The 14,823-nt window shown below is 52.0% G+C and overlaps 6 protein-coding genes across 6 annotated transcripts; 3 read left to right on the top strand and 3 right to left on the bottom strand.

Annotated features, from left to right (window-relative positions):
• Nucleotides 1–71: 71 nt before the first annotated feature.
• K460DRAFT_385044 (uncharacterized protein) lies at nt 72–2,248 on the bottom strand. The gene is made up of 4 exons (XM_040935522.1): nt 1,727–2,248; nt 991–1,651; nt 323–891; nt 72–266 (listed from the first exon to the last, which is right to left on the bottom strand). Exons 1-4 carry the CDS (start codon nt 2,047–2,049, stop codon nt 179–181), a joined length of 1,641 nt encoding a protein of 546 aa, XP_040791700.1. The 5' UTR covers nt 2,050–2,248; the 3' UTR covers nt 72–178.
• A 2,313-nt stretch (nt 2,249–4,561) lies between these two features.
• On the bottom strand, nt 4,562–5,446 carry K460DRAFT_278097 (uncharacterized protein; the record flags this gene model as incomplete). The annotated part of the gene is made up of 4 exons (XM_040928224.1): nt 4,562–5,022; nt 5,083–5,158; nt 5,217–5,261; nt 5,318–5,446. 4 exons carry the CDS (start codon nt 5,444–5,446, stop codon nt 4,562–4,564), a joined length of 711 nt encoding a protein of 236 aa, XP_040791699.1.
• A 1,197-nt stretch (nt 5,447–6,643) lies between these two features.
• K460DRAFT_365040 (uncharacterized protein) lies at nt 6,644–7,503 on the top strand. The gene has a single exon (XM_040933107.1). It carries the CDS (start codon nt 6,958–6,960, stop codon nt 7,234–7,236), a length of 279 nt encoding a protein of 92 aa, XP_040791698.1. The 5' UTR covers nt 6,644–6,957; the 3' UTR covers nt 7,237–7,503.
• A 1,633-nt stretch (nt 7,504–9,136) lies between these two features.
• On the bottom strand, nt 9,137–10,954 carry K460DRAFT_279170 (uncharacterized protein; the record flags this gene model as incomplete). Its single annotated transcript, XM_040928308.1, has 1 exon — nt 9,137–10,954. The coding sequence occupies one exon, from the start codon at nt 10,952–10,954 to the stop codon at nt 9,137–9,139; it is 1,818 nt and encodes a 605-aa protein (XP_040791697.1).
• A 1,752-nt stretch (nt 10,955–12,706) lies between these two features.
• Nucleotides 12,707–13,475, top strand: K460DRAFT_85541 (uncharacterized protein). The gene has a single exon (XM_040938757.1). The coding sequence runs from the start codon at nt 12,770–12,772 to the stop codon at nt 13,256–13,258; it is 489 nt and encodes a 162-aa protein (XP_040791696.1). The 5' UTR covers nt 12,707–12,769; the 3' UTR covers nt 13,259–13,475.
• K460DRAFT_85628 (uncharacterized protein) lies at nt 13,476–14,755 on the top strand. The gene is made up of 2 exons (XM_040938758.1): nt 13,476–14,568; nt 14,621–14,755. The coding sequence occupies exon 1, from the start codon at nt 13,693–13,695 to the stop codon at nt 14,566–14,568; it is 876 nt and encodes a 291-aa protein (XP_040791695.1). The 5' UTR covers nt 13,476–13,692; the 3' UTR covers nt 14,621–14,755.
• Nucleotides 14,756–14,823: the final 68 nt, after the last annotated feature.

The following is a 14,823-nucleotide window of genomic DNA, read 5'->3' as shown; positions in this document are numbered from 1 at the left end:
AGGAACGATAAGGCATGCGATGAATTTCAACTATCGCTTCTGCGGGTTATAATCATGTGCCAAATATTCTTGCGTCGTTAAAACAGTTTTAGGATTTCATGGCTCTTCATTATTTCATACTTATAGTCATTGAAGTTACCTGGACTGCCGCGCATGACCAGCCTCGACATATTTCTCCCTAAGCAAGCTCGAAATCTAGTTGCACTCGCGGGATCTCCTGGCTACTCGGAGGCATGGTGTATGTGAAGTTCCAGAACTCAAAGTCACTGCAGCATGTAATCAGCATCGAGATATAATCGCACCTCCCCTTCACAGTACTCACTTGATAGTTTCTCTCGCCCCACTGCGCAGTCCGTTGAATGTCACTGTATAATTCGTGTCCACATTGCCAGTAACGTTGACTTTGACGCCCTCGACATGTTCCCATTTACTCACATCCCTCCTCTCATTCCATCCATTTGTGCCTACCAAGAATGAAAACCCACTGCTCACATTCCCTTTCGGATAATTCAGCTCTAGCGTCCACTCACCCACTTTGACATCCAACTCCTTAACCTGAGCGTACAAACTCAGCCATCCTACACTGCCATCCCGTCTCGCCCATTGAACAACAGCGGGATTAAAACTACTCGGGTTTTTCGATGGACCACCAATCACGTTCTCGGCAAACGACTCGGCGCCGATAGTGAGATTGGGTGATATCCAAGCAGTGATGTTGCGAGGGTAGGTGTCGTATGGTGGAGAGAAAGCGGATGTCTTTACAGTGTGGGTGCCAGGGAACCCGAGTAAGGAGGAAAGTGTTTCCTCAGGGACAAGGGTGTTATGAAACGGTGCGAGGATTGCGATGAGTGGGGAGATGGAGAAGTCGTTTTTGTGACCCATCGCGTATGGCTAGAGAGTGTGAGTGAGGATTGCCGATGGTGAGAGCTGGAAGCTTTCGCACTGTTGAAGTTCCAAATGCTCCAAATTCTGGCTTGAAATCTCACTCACCTTTTTGTTGACAGGGGCATTCTCCTTCCCAACTAGCGTCCATATCTGCAATGCCAGAATACTCAGATACTTGTTCATATCGTAGCCGTAGCTTCGGTCCCAAGGCCCGGCAACATTCTTCAAGTTTGCGTTATATAGCTGTCCCAACGAAGTCCATGTTTGGCGGATCATTTCTCCTCCATGCTGGCCCATAAGGCTGTCTTCGGGCATATACTTGGCCCAAAGCGTCAGTGCGAATAATGACACTCCGGCGTACGTCCCTGAGTTGAACTCAGAAAGCGTGTTATCGCGCGTAAATAGATCGATTATAGCTTTGGCGTCGGCCTCGCCGGCAGTCGTCATGTTCGAATCGTTGATTCTACGGCCCACCCATCCTGATACAAGAGCTCGCATGATCGAAGGATTGCTATATGCAGGGTACAGATTATCATGGTCAACGCCACCAACGCGGTAGCTATCTCCAATTGTGGTGTTGTAGAGACTTTCCAGCATGTACTCCTGAATGTCTTGCGGGATCAGGTGCGAGAACTCTTCAAGAATGAGGATGAATGTAGTGCCAATGAAGCCTCGCCAATTTGGGTCCCATGAACTGTAGATACGGGGTAGGTATTGCTCGGTTCCTACCGAGGGTTCCTCGGGGTAGATCTGATAGTCGCCAAACCTAATGGTGTGAGTTCTCTAAATGACAAAATGCTTGGCTCCCTTGCGACCCAGTTCTATCACAGATGTCACTTACCATTGCTCGCTCTCATTCTTAAACTGCGCACCAATGACGTTGCTGACGATTCGCACGGCCTGCTCAACATCATCCACCTCATTTCGCGCCAGCAAACCTGCCGCATACCACACACTTTCTCTCGTTACATGTGTCAGCGCCTCTGAATCCAAACTGAATAAATAGCCTCTTTCATTGTCGTAGAACCTATCCAACCAATCTAGGGATTCGTGCAACAGATTGGTAGCGAAACTCTTGGTGTCATTGCGTTTTGCGAAACTGTGAGCCGCGAACGCGCATTGGCTCCAAAGCGTTAAAACTACGTAGTTTTGCAAGACATACATGATAGCTGTTGACTGAAGCGAGCACGCGACAGCGGCCTTTGAGCAGAGTGCGGCACCATGATGTACATGGCTTTCGACCAGGACCGGACCAAGGCCAGCTAGTAAGAAGACCAAGCTTAATAAGACGAAGGATTGGGGGAAAAACAAAAAGACTCGAAGATGACCTCGGATATATTATGAGAGAACATCACTGTGGGGTTCGGTAGAAAGAGGTGCGAAGATGAGTAGCATCGGAGCTTTGATGTCGATCATGGCAGTTTGCCCGAACTTTTGCCAGAAGGAGGGAAGGAGCTCCAGCGACGTTTTCCCCACACTCACTCGGTACATGCTTCGAAAGAGGCATGAGGGTAAACTGTAGGAGAACAAATAAGAGAGCTGAGAGCTCGTGGATGACGTTCTCTGGTAGCATTCAAGTGCATGTTGATATCGCGACCAGGTATGCGTATAGACCGGATGTAGAGATGCTTGATATATGATTCTTAAGCGCATGTATAAACCGTTCAACCGAAATGCTATACCAAAAGTAATGACGACAAGTCAATCATTGCTCAACCGTGAAGGACGAGGCCTAGGCAATGCCTCCTGACCGTCCGGCGGTCACAAAAGGCCCGATACAACAACAGGCTTTCGCACCAATATCCCTAACCATACCGTTGCAGTCCAACCTAGCCGCTGCAACGCTGCCCAGGTGGCCCCTCCCCCGCCATCGTCATTCGCATCGTCATCGACCCTCTCCAAACCCTTCACTTCTGCCCTGTCATGCGGGCCGGACCACCCCTCGTATCCATCGATCAACGACAGCATAATCTAAGGGAGACACTCAACCCAACCGAGGCGCCTTGAGCATCTATGACTTCTGCCGATAGGCGTTTGCGTACGAGGTCTAGGGCAGGTGTGTGCCAGCGACGCCGAGCTATACCCTCAACCGCACACACACACACACACACTTCGTTTCTCAGGCTGTGCTTTGCGCATCACTAAATGCACAGCATATACGGTCCGATTACCTCGGGAGTAGACGAGTGGTGCCCGTGCCGATCAACGGGTAGCGCCAAAGCGTGGACGATCATGAAGATTGGGCTTTCGTAGTGTGGTACTATTGTCCTAGTGTTGTATGTAAACTAAGTGCAGAACACTATATGGTGTAGAGAGATAGTGAGGAAAGGTACACCTATTCGATCAAATTGAGGACTCAGGCATGGTCAAACGAGTCATCATCATGGTAGGCAGAACTCCGAAATGAGCAGTAGTATCAGGATATGAGCTGAACCTAACATCTTCTCATGCAAGTATATCCGATAGCACGGTCTTTGGTTCTCAGCGACACACGTACTGAGCATGTCGTGGCCTGATGTATGCAAGCGTACCTGCAGACATTCAGTCATTTGCGAAGTGGGGGCCCCAGGGGCGTTGTGTAAATATGCGTGGGACGTATCTTAGAGAGATTAAGACAATTGGCCAGGACTGAACGGGAAGAGTGGGTGCAAAGTTTGGTTGATATCAAATTGGGACGTGGTATATTGACTTAAATCGCGCGTGGGCTGCGGGATCCCTTATTGGGAGCGGAAGACACAAATTGCACCGAAAACCCGATAGCCTAGAGAAGCATGAAAATGACGATAAGCAGTTTCGCACGAGTATCGAGTATTGGACCGTCAAGCATGTAGCAAATTGAATAGTTGTTTCAATTTTTCATGCCCATGCAAGCTATGCAGAACGTGCATGTTTCCATCATATCGTAAACCATCCATATCATGGGAGAAGCATCCTTATGTCATAGGTATATACATTCGAACGTTAAAGGAAAATCCGGTGGTTCGATGAGTTGATCCATGGAATGCTTCAGTCAAGTTGTAATATGGCCTGGCTGGAGTTTTGGATGTCCTGCAGAGTTCCGTAATCCTACCCTTGGGGCGAGAAGGGTGCAAGGAACAATCCATGATGAACCAGATGTCCGCGCAGCAGTAGTGACTCGCAGATTGAAGTCCGAGATCCGGGGCGCAAAAGAAAGGAAATAAATTGACCCAGGCAACACACATTAACACCAAGGCATTAGACATGCAAACAGAAGGCAACAGGAAGACCACGGCTCTTCGGACTGACTAGATGTTATGGATTCCCACGGTCCAGGTTCTGAAGAAACGACGCATCTATCCGGATCCTTTTCGCTCGTAACGCCTAAAGGCCCCAAAAGTTCATAAGAGGTTCCATTAAAGTAGTAGGGTGGCCAGACTCCAGTTCGGGTTCCGGACATTTAGGAAAAGGGTATCTCCGGGCTCCATACAATGACGCAGGAAGAACAATAAGGCCAGGCATTCACATGGACCTTACCTCCGAGTTGAGTAATTTGAGGCGCCAGGTTGACTTCGCGAAGGTTGTGGCTGTTGCGACAGAGGATATTCTGCGCAGTCGACGGTTAGTAAACAAGAGGGGACGTGGTTCCCAAGACTCGACTTACGACGACCATCTGAAGCAATGTAGTAGCCTGGAGCGGCGGTTGCACTACAGGGGTTTAGCGATAGACCAAAAAACGTTCGTCGAAGTATCCAAAATACCTTGGAGCTGCATATTGACCCGAGGGTTGTGCCGTTTGTCGCCCGTATGGATCTGTGGGTGTCTGCGCTGAGTAAGAATACGGCGACTGAGTTGCATAGTCCCTGGGATCCCTGGAGTCCCTGGAACCAGTCTGCTGGTAAGCGGAATATGGATCCGCAGGCTGGGTCCTGGGTGCAGCAGATGAGGATCCAGTCGAATAAGTGGAGCTTCCATACGGGGCTGTTGGAGTAGTAGTGTAATGAACATCACTACTAGTAGCATAACTTGGAGACGTGGCATAGGCGGTCCTTGATGGTGCCACCTGGCGGGTTGGCTGCTCATACGGGTCCGCGGCCACGGCCGCTGCATGTTGGTCGTACGGTTTTGTGGGACCCCAATGCTGGCGGGCAGCATGTGTACGTGAGTCCTGATAAGCCACTAAAGAAGCGTCAGGGCCTCTTGATACCTTGGTATCTCGAACGTAAGGACTATGACTACCTCCACGTCCTGCCTCGCCTGGTTGCCGTTCCTGCTGCCAACGTTGTGAATCCATCTTCAGATCCTGTATCATTTGCTATTGAGGCTACGTCAGCGCTCGCGTCAACATGATTAGCTAGACTGCGTCGACGTACCGAAGTGAGGGTGCGATATGCGGTTATCCAGTAGCCTGGTTGGCCCTAGGTGGCTGTCAGTCTTTGCATGGTGCAAATGTGAGTGGGGGAGAGATCCGGACCTGGTATTCTCCGGTGCCTACGCCGGGCCTGATGAGCGCATCTGGGCCCAAGTAACGTTGGATGTCGGCCGTGATGACTTCTCTCGCGATGCCATCGCCAGGTACAAACCACTGATTTGCCCGCGACATGGCGAGTGAGAGGGTGAGAGAGAGTTCTGGAGGAAGAAGAGGAAAGGAAAGATGACTCTGATGTCAGGGTCAAGGAAAAGGCCAAGCTAGACAAGCTGGAAAGGGACAAGGAGGGGCTCAAGGTAACCAAGGTCAGAAACCGTCAGCTCGGATGGCAATAAAGGCTCCTGTGGTGTCCGAGGACTGTGGTGTCCAGAGGGATTCCAGAAGAGCGCTGGAGGCAGCAGCAGGAGTAAGCAGAAGCGGGGTGTGGACCAATATACCGGCACTTGGGCGTCTGGCCTGTGACAGAGGGTGGACCTTGACGGCGTGGCTGCGGCGAACCTTTTTTGGGGAGGCCGAAGAGCAGGGTATGATGGTAGGGTGTGGTAGGGGAGGGTAGCCTGTGGGTTGCAGCAACTCGTTGGTGGGGGTGGGTGGGCACAGCTGTCGTGGGTGGATACGGCAGGTACGACAGACAGGTATCTACAAGTATACAGGACCGTGCGATATGGCAATAATGCGCACTCTCAGAAGTCTCTGCGGCGTACGGGCGACAGGAAAGACACCTGTTTGGTGTTGAAGCGTGCGGCTCTTTTGAGACGCGATTGAGGTCAGCGGGGAGCTGGGGGAGGCCGGCTACAAGCAACGACGGATCACGATTGGCTGGCGCAGGCAGGTCGACGGCGGTGGGCGTCTGCACGTCAATCGGTCGGGCAGCAAGTCGACGACGCACGAAAGCTGCGGGGACGAGAGATGGCACAGGGTACGTGAGGCGGCGATGGTGGTGGTGGCAGTGGTAGTAGTAGTGGTGGTCCCGGGTCGTGAAATGGGGGATGGAGTAGCAAGCAGCAGAGGGAGAGGAGGGAAGACGAAAACAGCAGAGCAGCTCTACCGGAGGCGCCCGATCTACTACTTATTCCGAGGCGCGAGGCGAGCAGCGGCCTCAGGTACCCATAGAATCGACTGCTCGAGCTGGCTTCGCGCGGTTTTGGGTACCACCGCACACAAACTGTGGGGACAGGCCTTTCCAGCGGTGGCGCGGTTGGGCCGCAACCTGTACAGATGCCCAGCGAAAGCCCTGCTGCAACGCCTCTTGGATGCTGACCTGTTATGAAAAAGACGTGCGTGCCAGCGCGGGTAAGCACAGTCGCTCCCACACCGACCTGGAAGCGTCACCAAGCAAACACACCCACAGTCGGGAACATGCATTTTTGATACGGGCCGGAATCACTGTCTTGTGCCCACACAGGACCGTGGATGGGGTTAGTCGTTGCTGGCTACTGCCGATTTTTACCCGTTTCGATACACGTAATACATTCAATACACCGAGGCCTGCCTGTCCTCCGTGCATCAGGCCCAACGGCGACCAGGACTTTCTTTTGTGGACTTTCTTCTGTGTTATTAGTTGGACAAATAGTGACGTTTCCTTGTTGACATATCCGCTCGAATCGTTCGTCCCATGTTGGCGTCTTCATGTCAGACAACTTACTCACCGACTCTCACCTCTTCAAACCAAACCACAACAAGCCATGACGGCAACGGGAACCCCCTTCAGCCCATGTTGCGCGACACTTGGGGCCGGCTCGGGCACGTCTGCATACTCTGGATTCCTCAATATCACACACCGAGTCGGACGGCATGAATTGTACAAGAACAGGTGGGTTCAGGTCGCCATTGGCCTCGGCGGGAACAGGCTCTCCCTAGTTTCCTCACTTCTAGTGCCTATGGGAATGTTCCCTGCTGCCGCGGAGCGGGCTCCCACTTCTCTCTTACACCGTCGTGGCTGGTTCCCATTAGTCGAATCCTGACTCTGACTTGCCGCGGAGGCCCAGATCACCCAGCCCTTGGATTGCACTTCCCGCCAGGCAGTTAGAGATACGAGCACGTGTTTTCATCATACCAGTCTGCAAGAAATCTCCCGATGATCCTCAGGAGTACATTAGGTGCTGCATCTGCGGTGTCCAAGTCTGGAAAACGACTCAAGTCTCGCATCACCACGCGTTTCCCGGCCTGGCCAGACCTGCAGCACATATTACACCGTAGTTTTCCTCATCTGCGACTCATATTCTGCCAATCTGTTAGACCTTGAACCCAGTTTGCAGCGCATGCACATGGACTTCGACACTTTCTCTACTGCTATCGTCACCCATCTAGGTTCAACCTACCAACCGGCCCCCATTTCTATGGTTGGTTCCCCAATCAACCACGTCCACTTCTACTTCGGCTCCTCTTTTCACCCTAGGGGATCATCCTGTTCCTCTACGGAGCCACCCGATTCGGCAACTCGGTCCTAAGGATGTGGTTGCAGCTTGGCCTTTGTCGTCGTCGGCTTGGGCGCGGAGGCATTCGCCATCTTTCGCAAGCAACCCGATATTACTTCTCGGAGAGAACTTCTGGAGGCAATTGCATCTCGACAGGAAATCCAAACACCCAGACAGCTGGCTTATGCCAGCTTGAACCATGAAGTGCTGCGCGAGGGCCAGTCGAACTAACTTGTGGAACCAAAAGTTGCGGTGGCAGTTGGCGTTGCCGACAACACCGAGAATCAGGTGACAAACCGACGATCTTCATCACTTCAGGTCGCCGGTCCTCGAGCCCAACTCCAGTGAGAGTCAAAGCATGGACACAATCGTCGGTTGTGCCACCAACGCCAAATAAGTGCAAGAGAAAGAAAGCCAATCAGCCGGAACACGTCCCCAACACCCGAATCCTTTCTTCCTTTCAAGATCGTCTCCTTGAAGAACGGATAGGCGTCTAACAGACTTCGAACAATCCCATTCGATTGATGCTTACTACACATGATGAAATCTATACCCCGTCTATCGTATTGACGTCAGCTCTGAGTATCTCCTAAGAGTCTTGCGGGTTCTAGCTCTGAGCGTGTTGGCCGAAACGACGGGTTTAAGTTTACGCTAAGTGAGACGCGAGGATTAAGATGAGGCGGTATGCGAGGGGAGAACGCCGAGGACGGGGTATGGTATGAGGAAGGATTTTCCCTAGTATCTTCGCCAGTCTGAAAGTCATTTAAAGCTAAGTAACCATGAACTCTTCCCAGAGATATCTGCTTAATTTAGTTTCTCGCATCGTCTCTACCCTGGGTGGCAGATTTAGACGAGAGGGCAATGTGTTGAAATCGTTGCACAAGAGAGAACCTTGAACCTAAAATGTAAATGCAAGTGGTATACGTCACGAAAGGAATCAAAAAAAAGAAGCTGGGCGTGAAAAAGTCTATATTCAATCATCTGGTCGTAGTCGTAAAGCTCATGTCATGTAAAGCTTTCGTAGCGACCTTCAAAGCATCTATGTAAAAAAAAGTGATCCATCATCTCGTTAAACGCAGCAAATCGTAGCTAGAAAAGGACAAAAAGGGGGTATATGGGGGGTATCATCGTTCATCTTTTTGTCGTTTGAAATCAGGTCGTAATGGACCAAAACACCGTGAAAGGAAATACCTGAGGGCAAATATGTGCACCATCGAGAAAGCAGTGAAGAACCCAGCTCCAGTACAAGCCTTGCCAGAAAAGAAAAAGCAAAAACAATTTGATAAACGCCGTCTGTATGCTCGAAGCTGATATTCAGACAGTCCCATGTAGATGAGCGTGGTGGTTCGTAGACGCATGAAAGACAGTGTTCAAGACCAGGAGCTCTTCTTCGGGTTGGGGATGTGGCGTTTTTGATCGTCGAAAAGCGTGAATCATACCGTGGAGTTCAGTAAAGTGGCGAATGGGTAATGCCAGCCCAATTCTCGAAGCTTGTAATGGCCATAGACATGGTGCGAGCTAACTGCTCTGACCATCCAGAGTTGCCGACATCCATAGCGACGGGGACGAGGCCGAAGAGGTAGCGTCCATTGCCGTAAGCACCCCCGCGGTTGTACATGTTGCCGTATCCTTGGCGGAAGCCAACGCCGTTAGCAGTCTTCCAGGCTTGCAACTCGATGTACTGCGACAGGTACATGTATGTGAGAAAAGCAGCGAACACAGTAGCGAGAATAGAAGCGAGGCGGGGGACTCTATCGAAGGTGCCGAACTCTTTGGCCTTGTGAGCGAGCATGAGAAGAGTGGAGGCATGGAGGAAGTCTCTGTCGAAGGAGCCGAGCTTCTCTGGGGTGGGAGCCGCCAGTTCGATCTCGGTGGTCTGGGCACCTGCGCTGCTAGTTGGACGCTTGGGGACATATTCTGCCAGAGGCCATTCTTCGTGTGTGACCAGCATGGGTGTGAGGGTGATCTTAGGATTCGAGATTGCAGTTTGCGTGGCAGTAGTAACCGTAACCTCGCGCTCCGTCTTTAAAGCCTCAATTGAAGGGACGTCAATGGATGCGGAGTCGATGATGCTGGCCGTGAGCTTCGGTGCAGCTGTCTGCGTAGAGGTTGTGACGGAGGTAACCTCGATGGGTGCGACGGGAGCTATGTCAAGAGCAGCATGCTGGGGGATCTCGGTGGTGAGCTCGTGAGCCTCGGTCTGGGTAAAGGAGGTTGTAGTCGTGATCTGGCGCTCGAGGGGAGTGATGCTTGCAGTTTCGTCAACATGCACGGAGAATGCTGGGACGGCGGTTTGGATAGGCGCAACACTGGCGGCCTCGTGTACATCGAGAGTGAGAGTCGGAGCGGAGACAGGCTCGAAGGGTGCAACACTGGCGGCCTCGCCTACATCGAGAGTGAGAGTCGGAGCGGAGACAGGCTCAAAGGGCGCAATACTAGCAGCCTCGTCAACATCGAGAGTGAGAGTCGGAGCGGAGACAGCCTCGACGGGCGTGATGCTAGCAATCTCGGTGACAGGAGAGAGTTCGTGTGGCTCTTCGAACGGTTCGTAAAGGGACCCGTCGTAGTCGGATGAAGCTTCGAGTTCATCTTGCAGTGATTCACCGAGGGGGCTGAAGGGCGTAGGAAGCTCGTCGGCTGGAGAACCTGCACGGGCGGCAGCGGCATCAGCAGCGTCGGCGGCATTGAGGTTGCGCTGGCGTTCCTTCTGAAATTGTGTCTCGAGGTGGCCAATGCGCTCGTCCTTGACAATGAGGGTGCGGTGGTGGTCTTCAAGCTCGTCGCGGAGGTTGTCTATGTCGTCCATGAGTCCCGCGTTCTCGTGTTCAAGCTCTTGGATCGCGTCCACCTGGCGCTCAAGCTCCTCGATCTTGCTCTGCGCCTCCTCCCATTGCTTTCGCAAATCGTCGAACTGCAGCTGGGTATCGTGCTCGCGTGCCTCGGCCTCATCCTTCGCTTTGATGGCAGCTTGGCGGGCGTCGCTGGCGTGGTCGAGTTTGTGGTGGGAGTCCTTGAGTATGGATTCGAGGTTGGTGGTGGCTTCCTTCTCGTGCTCGACATCCTTCTTGAGCTTGTTGTTCGAGCCCTGGAGGCTGGCGATCTCTAGGTCTTTGTCTGCGACCTGCTTCTCGCACGATTGCAGGTTGGCGACCGTGTCGGCGTGGACGCCCTGGAGCTTGGAGAGCTCCTTGCCCTGCTCCTGGACGGTCTGGCGCAGCTCGTCCGCCTCCTCCTGGAGCTTGGCGACTCGCTCGTAGTCGTCCATGGCCCTCGTCTTCTCGTGGACGGCCGTCTGGTAGTTGGCACGGAGCTCATTGATGACCCTTCGGGCCACCGCCTCTGCGCTTTGAGCCACTGTCGCGGCTCGTTCTTGGCGCGCTAGCGCCGCGATGAGGTCGAGCTTGGCCGTCTCGACGTCGGCCAGCTGCAGGTGGAGAGCAGCCACCTCCTGCTGGTGCCTCTCCTCGATGGTCGGCTCAGGAGTCGAGTTCACCGGGAACTCGAACTCCGTCTCGGACCGAAGCGAGAAAGCGTGGGTGGCGCCAGCGCCGAACGTGAAGGAAGGGGTCGTCATGTTGGCACGTGACGAGCTGGTGGGTAGGTGGTGGTAGTCAGAAAGTGTCAACAATGAATGGTCTGAAGAGGAAAAGGAAAGAAAGAAACTGGTCGGGGGATACTGCTTAAGTACTTAGCGACGGCCTGTCAGTCTCTATTGTGCTATAGCAATAATAGCATCCGGTCTGTTCACTGCTGTTATCTAGTGATACAATAGCAGAGCCTATTCAATCGTCACGGGCAGGTGAAGGAGGAGGTACACACTATAGGTGAAAGGGAACTTGATTGGACGTTCCATTGTCCTTCACTTCATACTATTCTGCTCTTTGATATTATTCTTCAGCTCCTTTGCAATTCGCTTCCTTTCTCGTGCTTCAGCGTCTATGCTATAGAGCGCTTCCTCTTTAGCAGGAAAGAATGTCCCTACCAATGCCTCCAACAGCAATGAGGAATCACGACTGATCTTTCAAGGTAGAGCTGCTGATGAGCAGGATGACCCATGAGATTCCAAGCGCTACCATGCAAAGCCGACATGTCAGTGATATGGCCAGTGAATCAAGATTATCGAAGCCAGTTCACAGGTGTTCAAGGTTCAGACCACACCCATTGTACTCTAGACGATGGCATGCTACGCTTCATTCCCATGTGTCATAATATACGTCCTCTTTGCCCTCACTCAATCTCTCCACATGCCCACTTCTCGCGCCTCCACTACGCCTGACAGCCCTTAAGAAAGCAGAGGAGAGTCGTGGAAGTGGCCATGAGAAGTACGCCTCAATTTCCATAGATAGCTAAGGAAATGGCCGATATGCCGCGCTGTAGAATCGCAATCACAACGCCGGGCCAGAATATGATATCCCGTCCCGACTTCTACAGCAGCTCATTCTTGTCAAGGTCAAACACTACCGGATCTCCGACAAACAGGCAGGCATGAGCAAGCGAGCTTTACGCCAATTCAGCTGAACTTGTGGACCGTGACATCCGTCTCTGCACATTCGGAGCCACTACCACTTCGCCACACAGTCCTTGTATATTCGCGCTCGACGCAGGTATGTAGGCAATTCTCATTCAGGGAATTTTGCAGTAGCTCATGTACTTTGTTATGCAGCTGATAGGTGTATGCCAAATAGACACGATCAATCGGCGAACAACTATTCAGATGTTGCGATCTCCCATATGTTAGTACACATTTCTCCATGTCCGAATGACTCTTATCTTACCTGTAACAGCTGGGCAGACGGCAAAGGCAATCCCTTCGACTACTCCCTCCCATACTGCCAACTATCGAAGCTACAAGTCCTTGTTGACGGCCTTTGTGCTAACTCTCTCGCCACAAAACGAACGCACTCCTTTCCGGGATTTCGGGTGGACACGCTGTGCTGCATTCTCGGCACCTCTGATGAAGACAAATATACAAGAAGAAAAGCATCCAGGCCATGCGCGAGATTTACGGTGAAAGAGTTGCAGTTCTAATCGTTGTTTCTTGGCTGATTTCGATTTCCTCAACAGCCTCTGTGAGTGAGATATGCCATCGAATCTACGCTTCTGGCTGGTATCGATGCCTTTGGACACACCAAGAGGGTTGCCTTGCAAGAGAAGTGTACTATCAGTTCCAAGACAAGCCCTTGAAGCTACCGGATATCGACGAGCTGGCTACAGAGCTTCAGCAGAAAACGGCGTACTAGGGCTATCCTATCGACTTTCCATTCCAAGCATAAGGGAAGACGAACTTCTACTCCACGACTGTGGAGACTATTGTGAATGGTATCAAAGCATACCGCAGGATAACAAATGGATCGTATACAGCCACCTCGCCTCTTCCCTCGGCTACCGCTCTACAACAAACATTAATGACGAATTTCTCTGTGTCGCCTCCGTAATTGGGTTCAGTGTTGCGACATACACCAACCTCTCGGTCGAAAAGGCTCGCCAGCGCACCGCAGAGCTCTGCATGAAAGCCTTCCTGGGAGAAATCGCCCGTTTCAGACAGAGGATCATATTTAATAACTATTAGCGGCTTACTATTCCCGACTTCTGATGGGCTCCAGGGTCGTACGAATTGGGTCGTCACCTGAGTCTGATGGTCGATAAGGTAGTTGAGGGTTCGAATGGATTGGCCATACAGTATTTGCGTTCATTTCAAATGACATAACGTGAGACTTTAGTTCTGCCGTTGCATACGATATTCGGGCAACGGGTGAGCTGCCATTCTGGCTCAGTCGACGCGTGAAGCCGTAACTCCCACTCACGGGAGATCGCCCCTTAGCGTAAGGCCCGTGCTCTAATTACCTCTCCGAGCCGAGCTAGTTTACAATATCCACCTACACCACGGTGTAACTACAAGAAGCTCCTCGTCTTCTAGCATACCTTATCGTACGCCCGAAGAACTCTTTACTCGATACTCATCAAAGGGATACCCACCAATATCAGATTACTACTCAGAGTCCCATGAGTCGCGCAAAGAACGCCCGCGACGCTCAGAAACGGCGTCGGGACTTAGCGAAGTCGACCCGTCTCCGCATCTGGAGCCAGCCGCCATTACGGACTCTCAAGACCTCGGCCAGAAAGGGAATTGCAAGAGAACGTGCCCTGAAGTTACAGATTCTCCCGTGGCTTCGCGACCCAGCGTGGCGATTAGAAGGTTGTGCGTATCCGGGTCGAGCTACCTTACTTGGACTCCCACCAGAACTGCGACAAAGGATTTTATATGAGACTTGCAGTGTGCCAAATCTGAGAGACGAACTGGAAGCGGAACACAGGAGAAGGAAAGAGTCTGTCGAGAACTATGCATCAATAGGCAAGGGAGCTGGCATGGATTTCAAGCAAACGAGTGCGCAAGAACTGAGAAAGTTGGCCTTGAGCAGATGTGAAGGAGGTCTGGTCGCGCTCCTGGGCCAGAAAATTGGGGTACTGTGCTGTGTGGCACCACAGATCCGCCTTGACATGCAGTATGTTATGAGATTATGGCAACGAGACCTCGAAGAATACATGGAACAAAATCACATCAACAAATCGACTTCGAGACTTCTTACCGCCGCGGAGGGAGACGCATGGATGTTCGGCAGTGGGATCGAAGCGCCAAAGCGGAAAAGGAAGCGGAGAGGGGAAATAGAGGGAGAAGGTTACAAAGTACCTGGTAAGAGACCTCGAGCATTCAAGTGTTGGTATTGCATGGAAAGGCACCTGGATGGAGACCCAGTATGTCCGTGGAAAAAGCGGGACCCGGCAATGTGGCAAGCAATGACGAAGAAGGTTGGAGGCAGGAGGGGCTTAGCACAGCAGACCTCATCGACGGGGACAAAAGTCGTGTTTGACGATAACTAGGTGTGTTGCCGTTAGCTTTCCAGTCTTCATGAATACTCCTGACAGATAACAGGCTTTAGACTGGTATTCCCAGGCCTGGTACACGCTATGGCAGTTTTCAAGCTACGACCCCGTTCCTTCACAACCTCCGCCATTCTCTCTCCAACTTCACTCGTCAGCTCTTCAAATCCCTTGACAACACCCTCTAGATCACCAATTCCCAGCCCCTGGCTCATCTTACACTTGCCTTCAAGCCTCGCGATCTCAATCCAATAA

Source organism: Cucurbitaria berberidis (assembly GCF_010015615.1).
Source record: "Cucurbitaria berberidis CBS 394.84 unplaced genomic scaffold K460scaffold_2, whole genome shotgun sequence".
In the NCBI taxonomy this organism is placed as follows: Eukaryota; Fungi; Ascomycota; class Dothideomycetes; order Pleosporales; family Cucurbitariaceae; genus Cucurbitaria; species Cucurbitaria berberidis.
Note: the sequence above shows the minus strand (reverse complement) of the source record. Positions and strands in the feature narration are given on the sequence as shown.

Bases quoted from the DNA above. Each gene is read 5' to 3' on its own strand.
- K460DRAFT_385044 (XM_040935522.1), bottom strand. From the start codon at position 2,049: ATGTATGTCTTGCAAAACTACGTAGTTTTAACGCTTTGGAGCCAATGC. The intron at 1,652-1,726 runs GTAAGTGACATC...TCACACCATTAG, and splicing joins AAGAATGAGAGCGAGCAATG to GTTTGGCGACTATCAGATCT. The intron at 267-322 runs GTGAGTACTGTG...TACATGCTGCAG, and splicing joins GGGGCGAGAGAAACTATCAA to TGACTTTGAGTTCTGGAACT.
- K460DRAFT_365040 (XM_040933107.1), top strand. From the start codon at position 6,958: ATGACGGCAACGGGAACCCCCTTCAGCCCATGTTGCGCGACACTTGGG.
- K460DRAFT_85541 (XM_040938757.1), top strand. From the start codon at position 12,770: ATGCCATCGAATCTACGCTTCTGGCTGGTATCGATGCCTTTGGACACA.
- K460DRAFT_85628 (XM_040938758.1), top strand. From the start codon at position 13,693: ATGAGTCGCGCAAAGAACGCCCGCGACGCTCAGAAACGGCGTCGGGAC.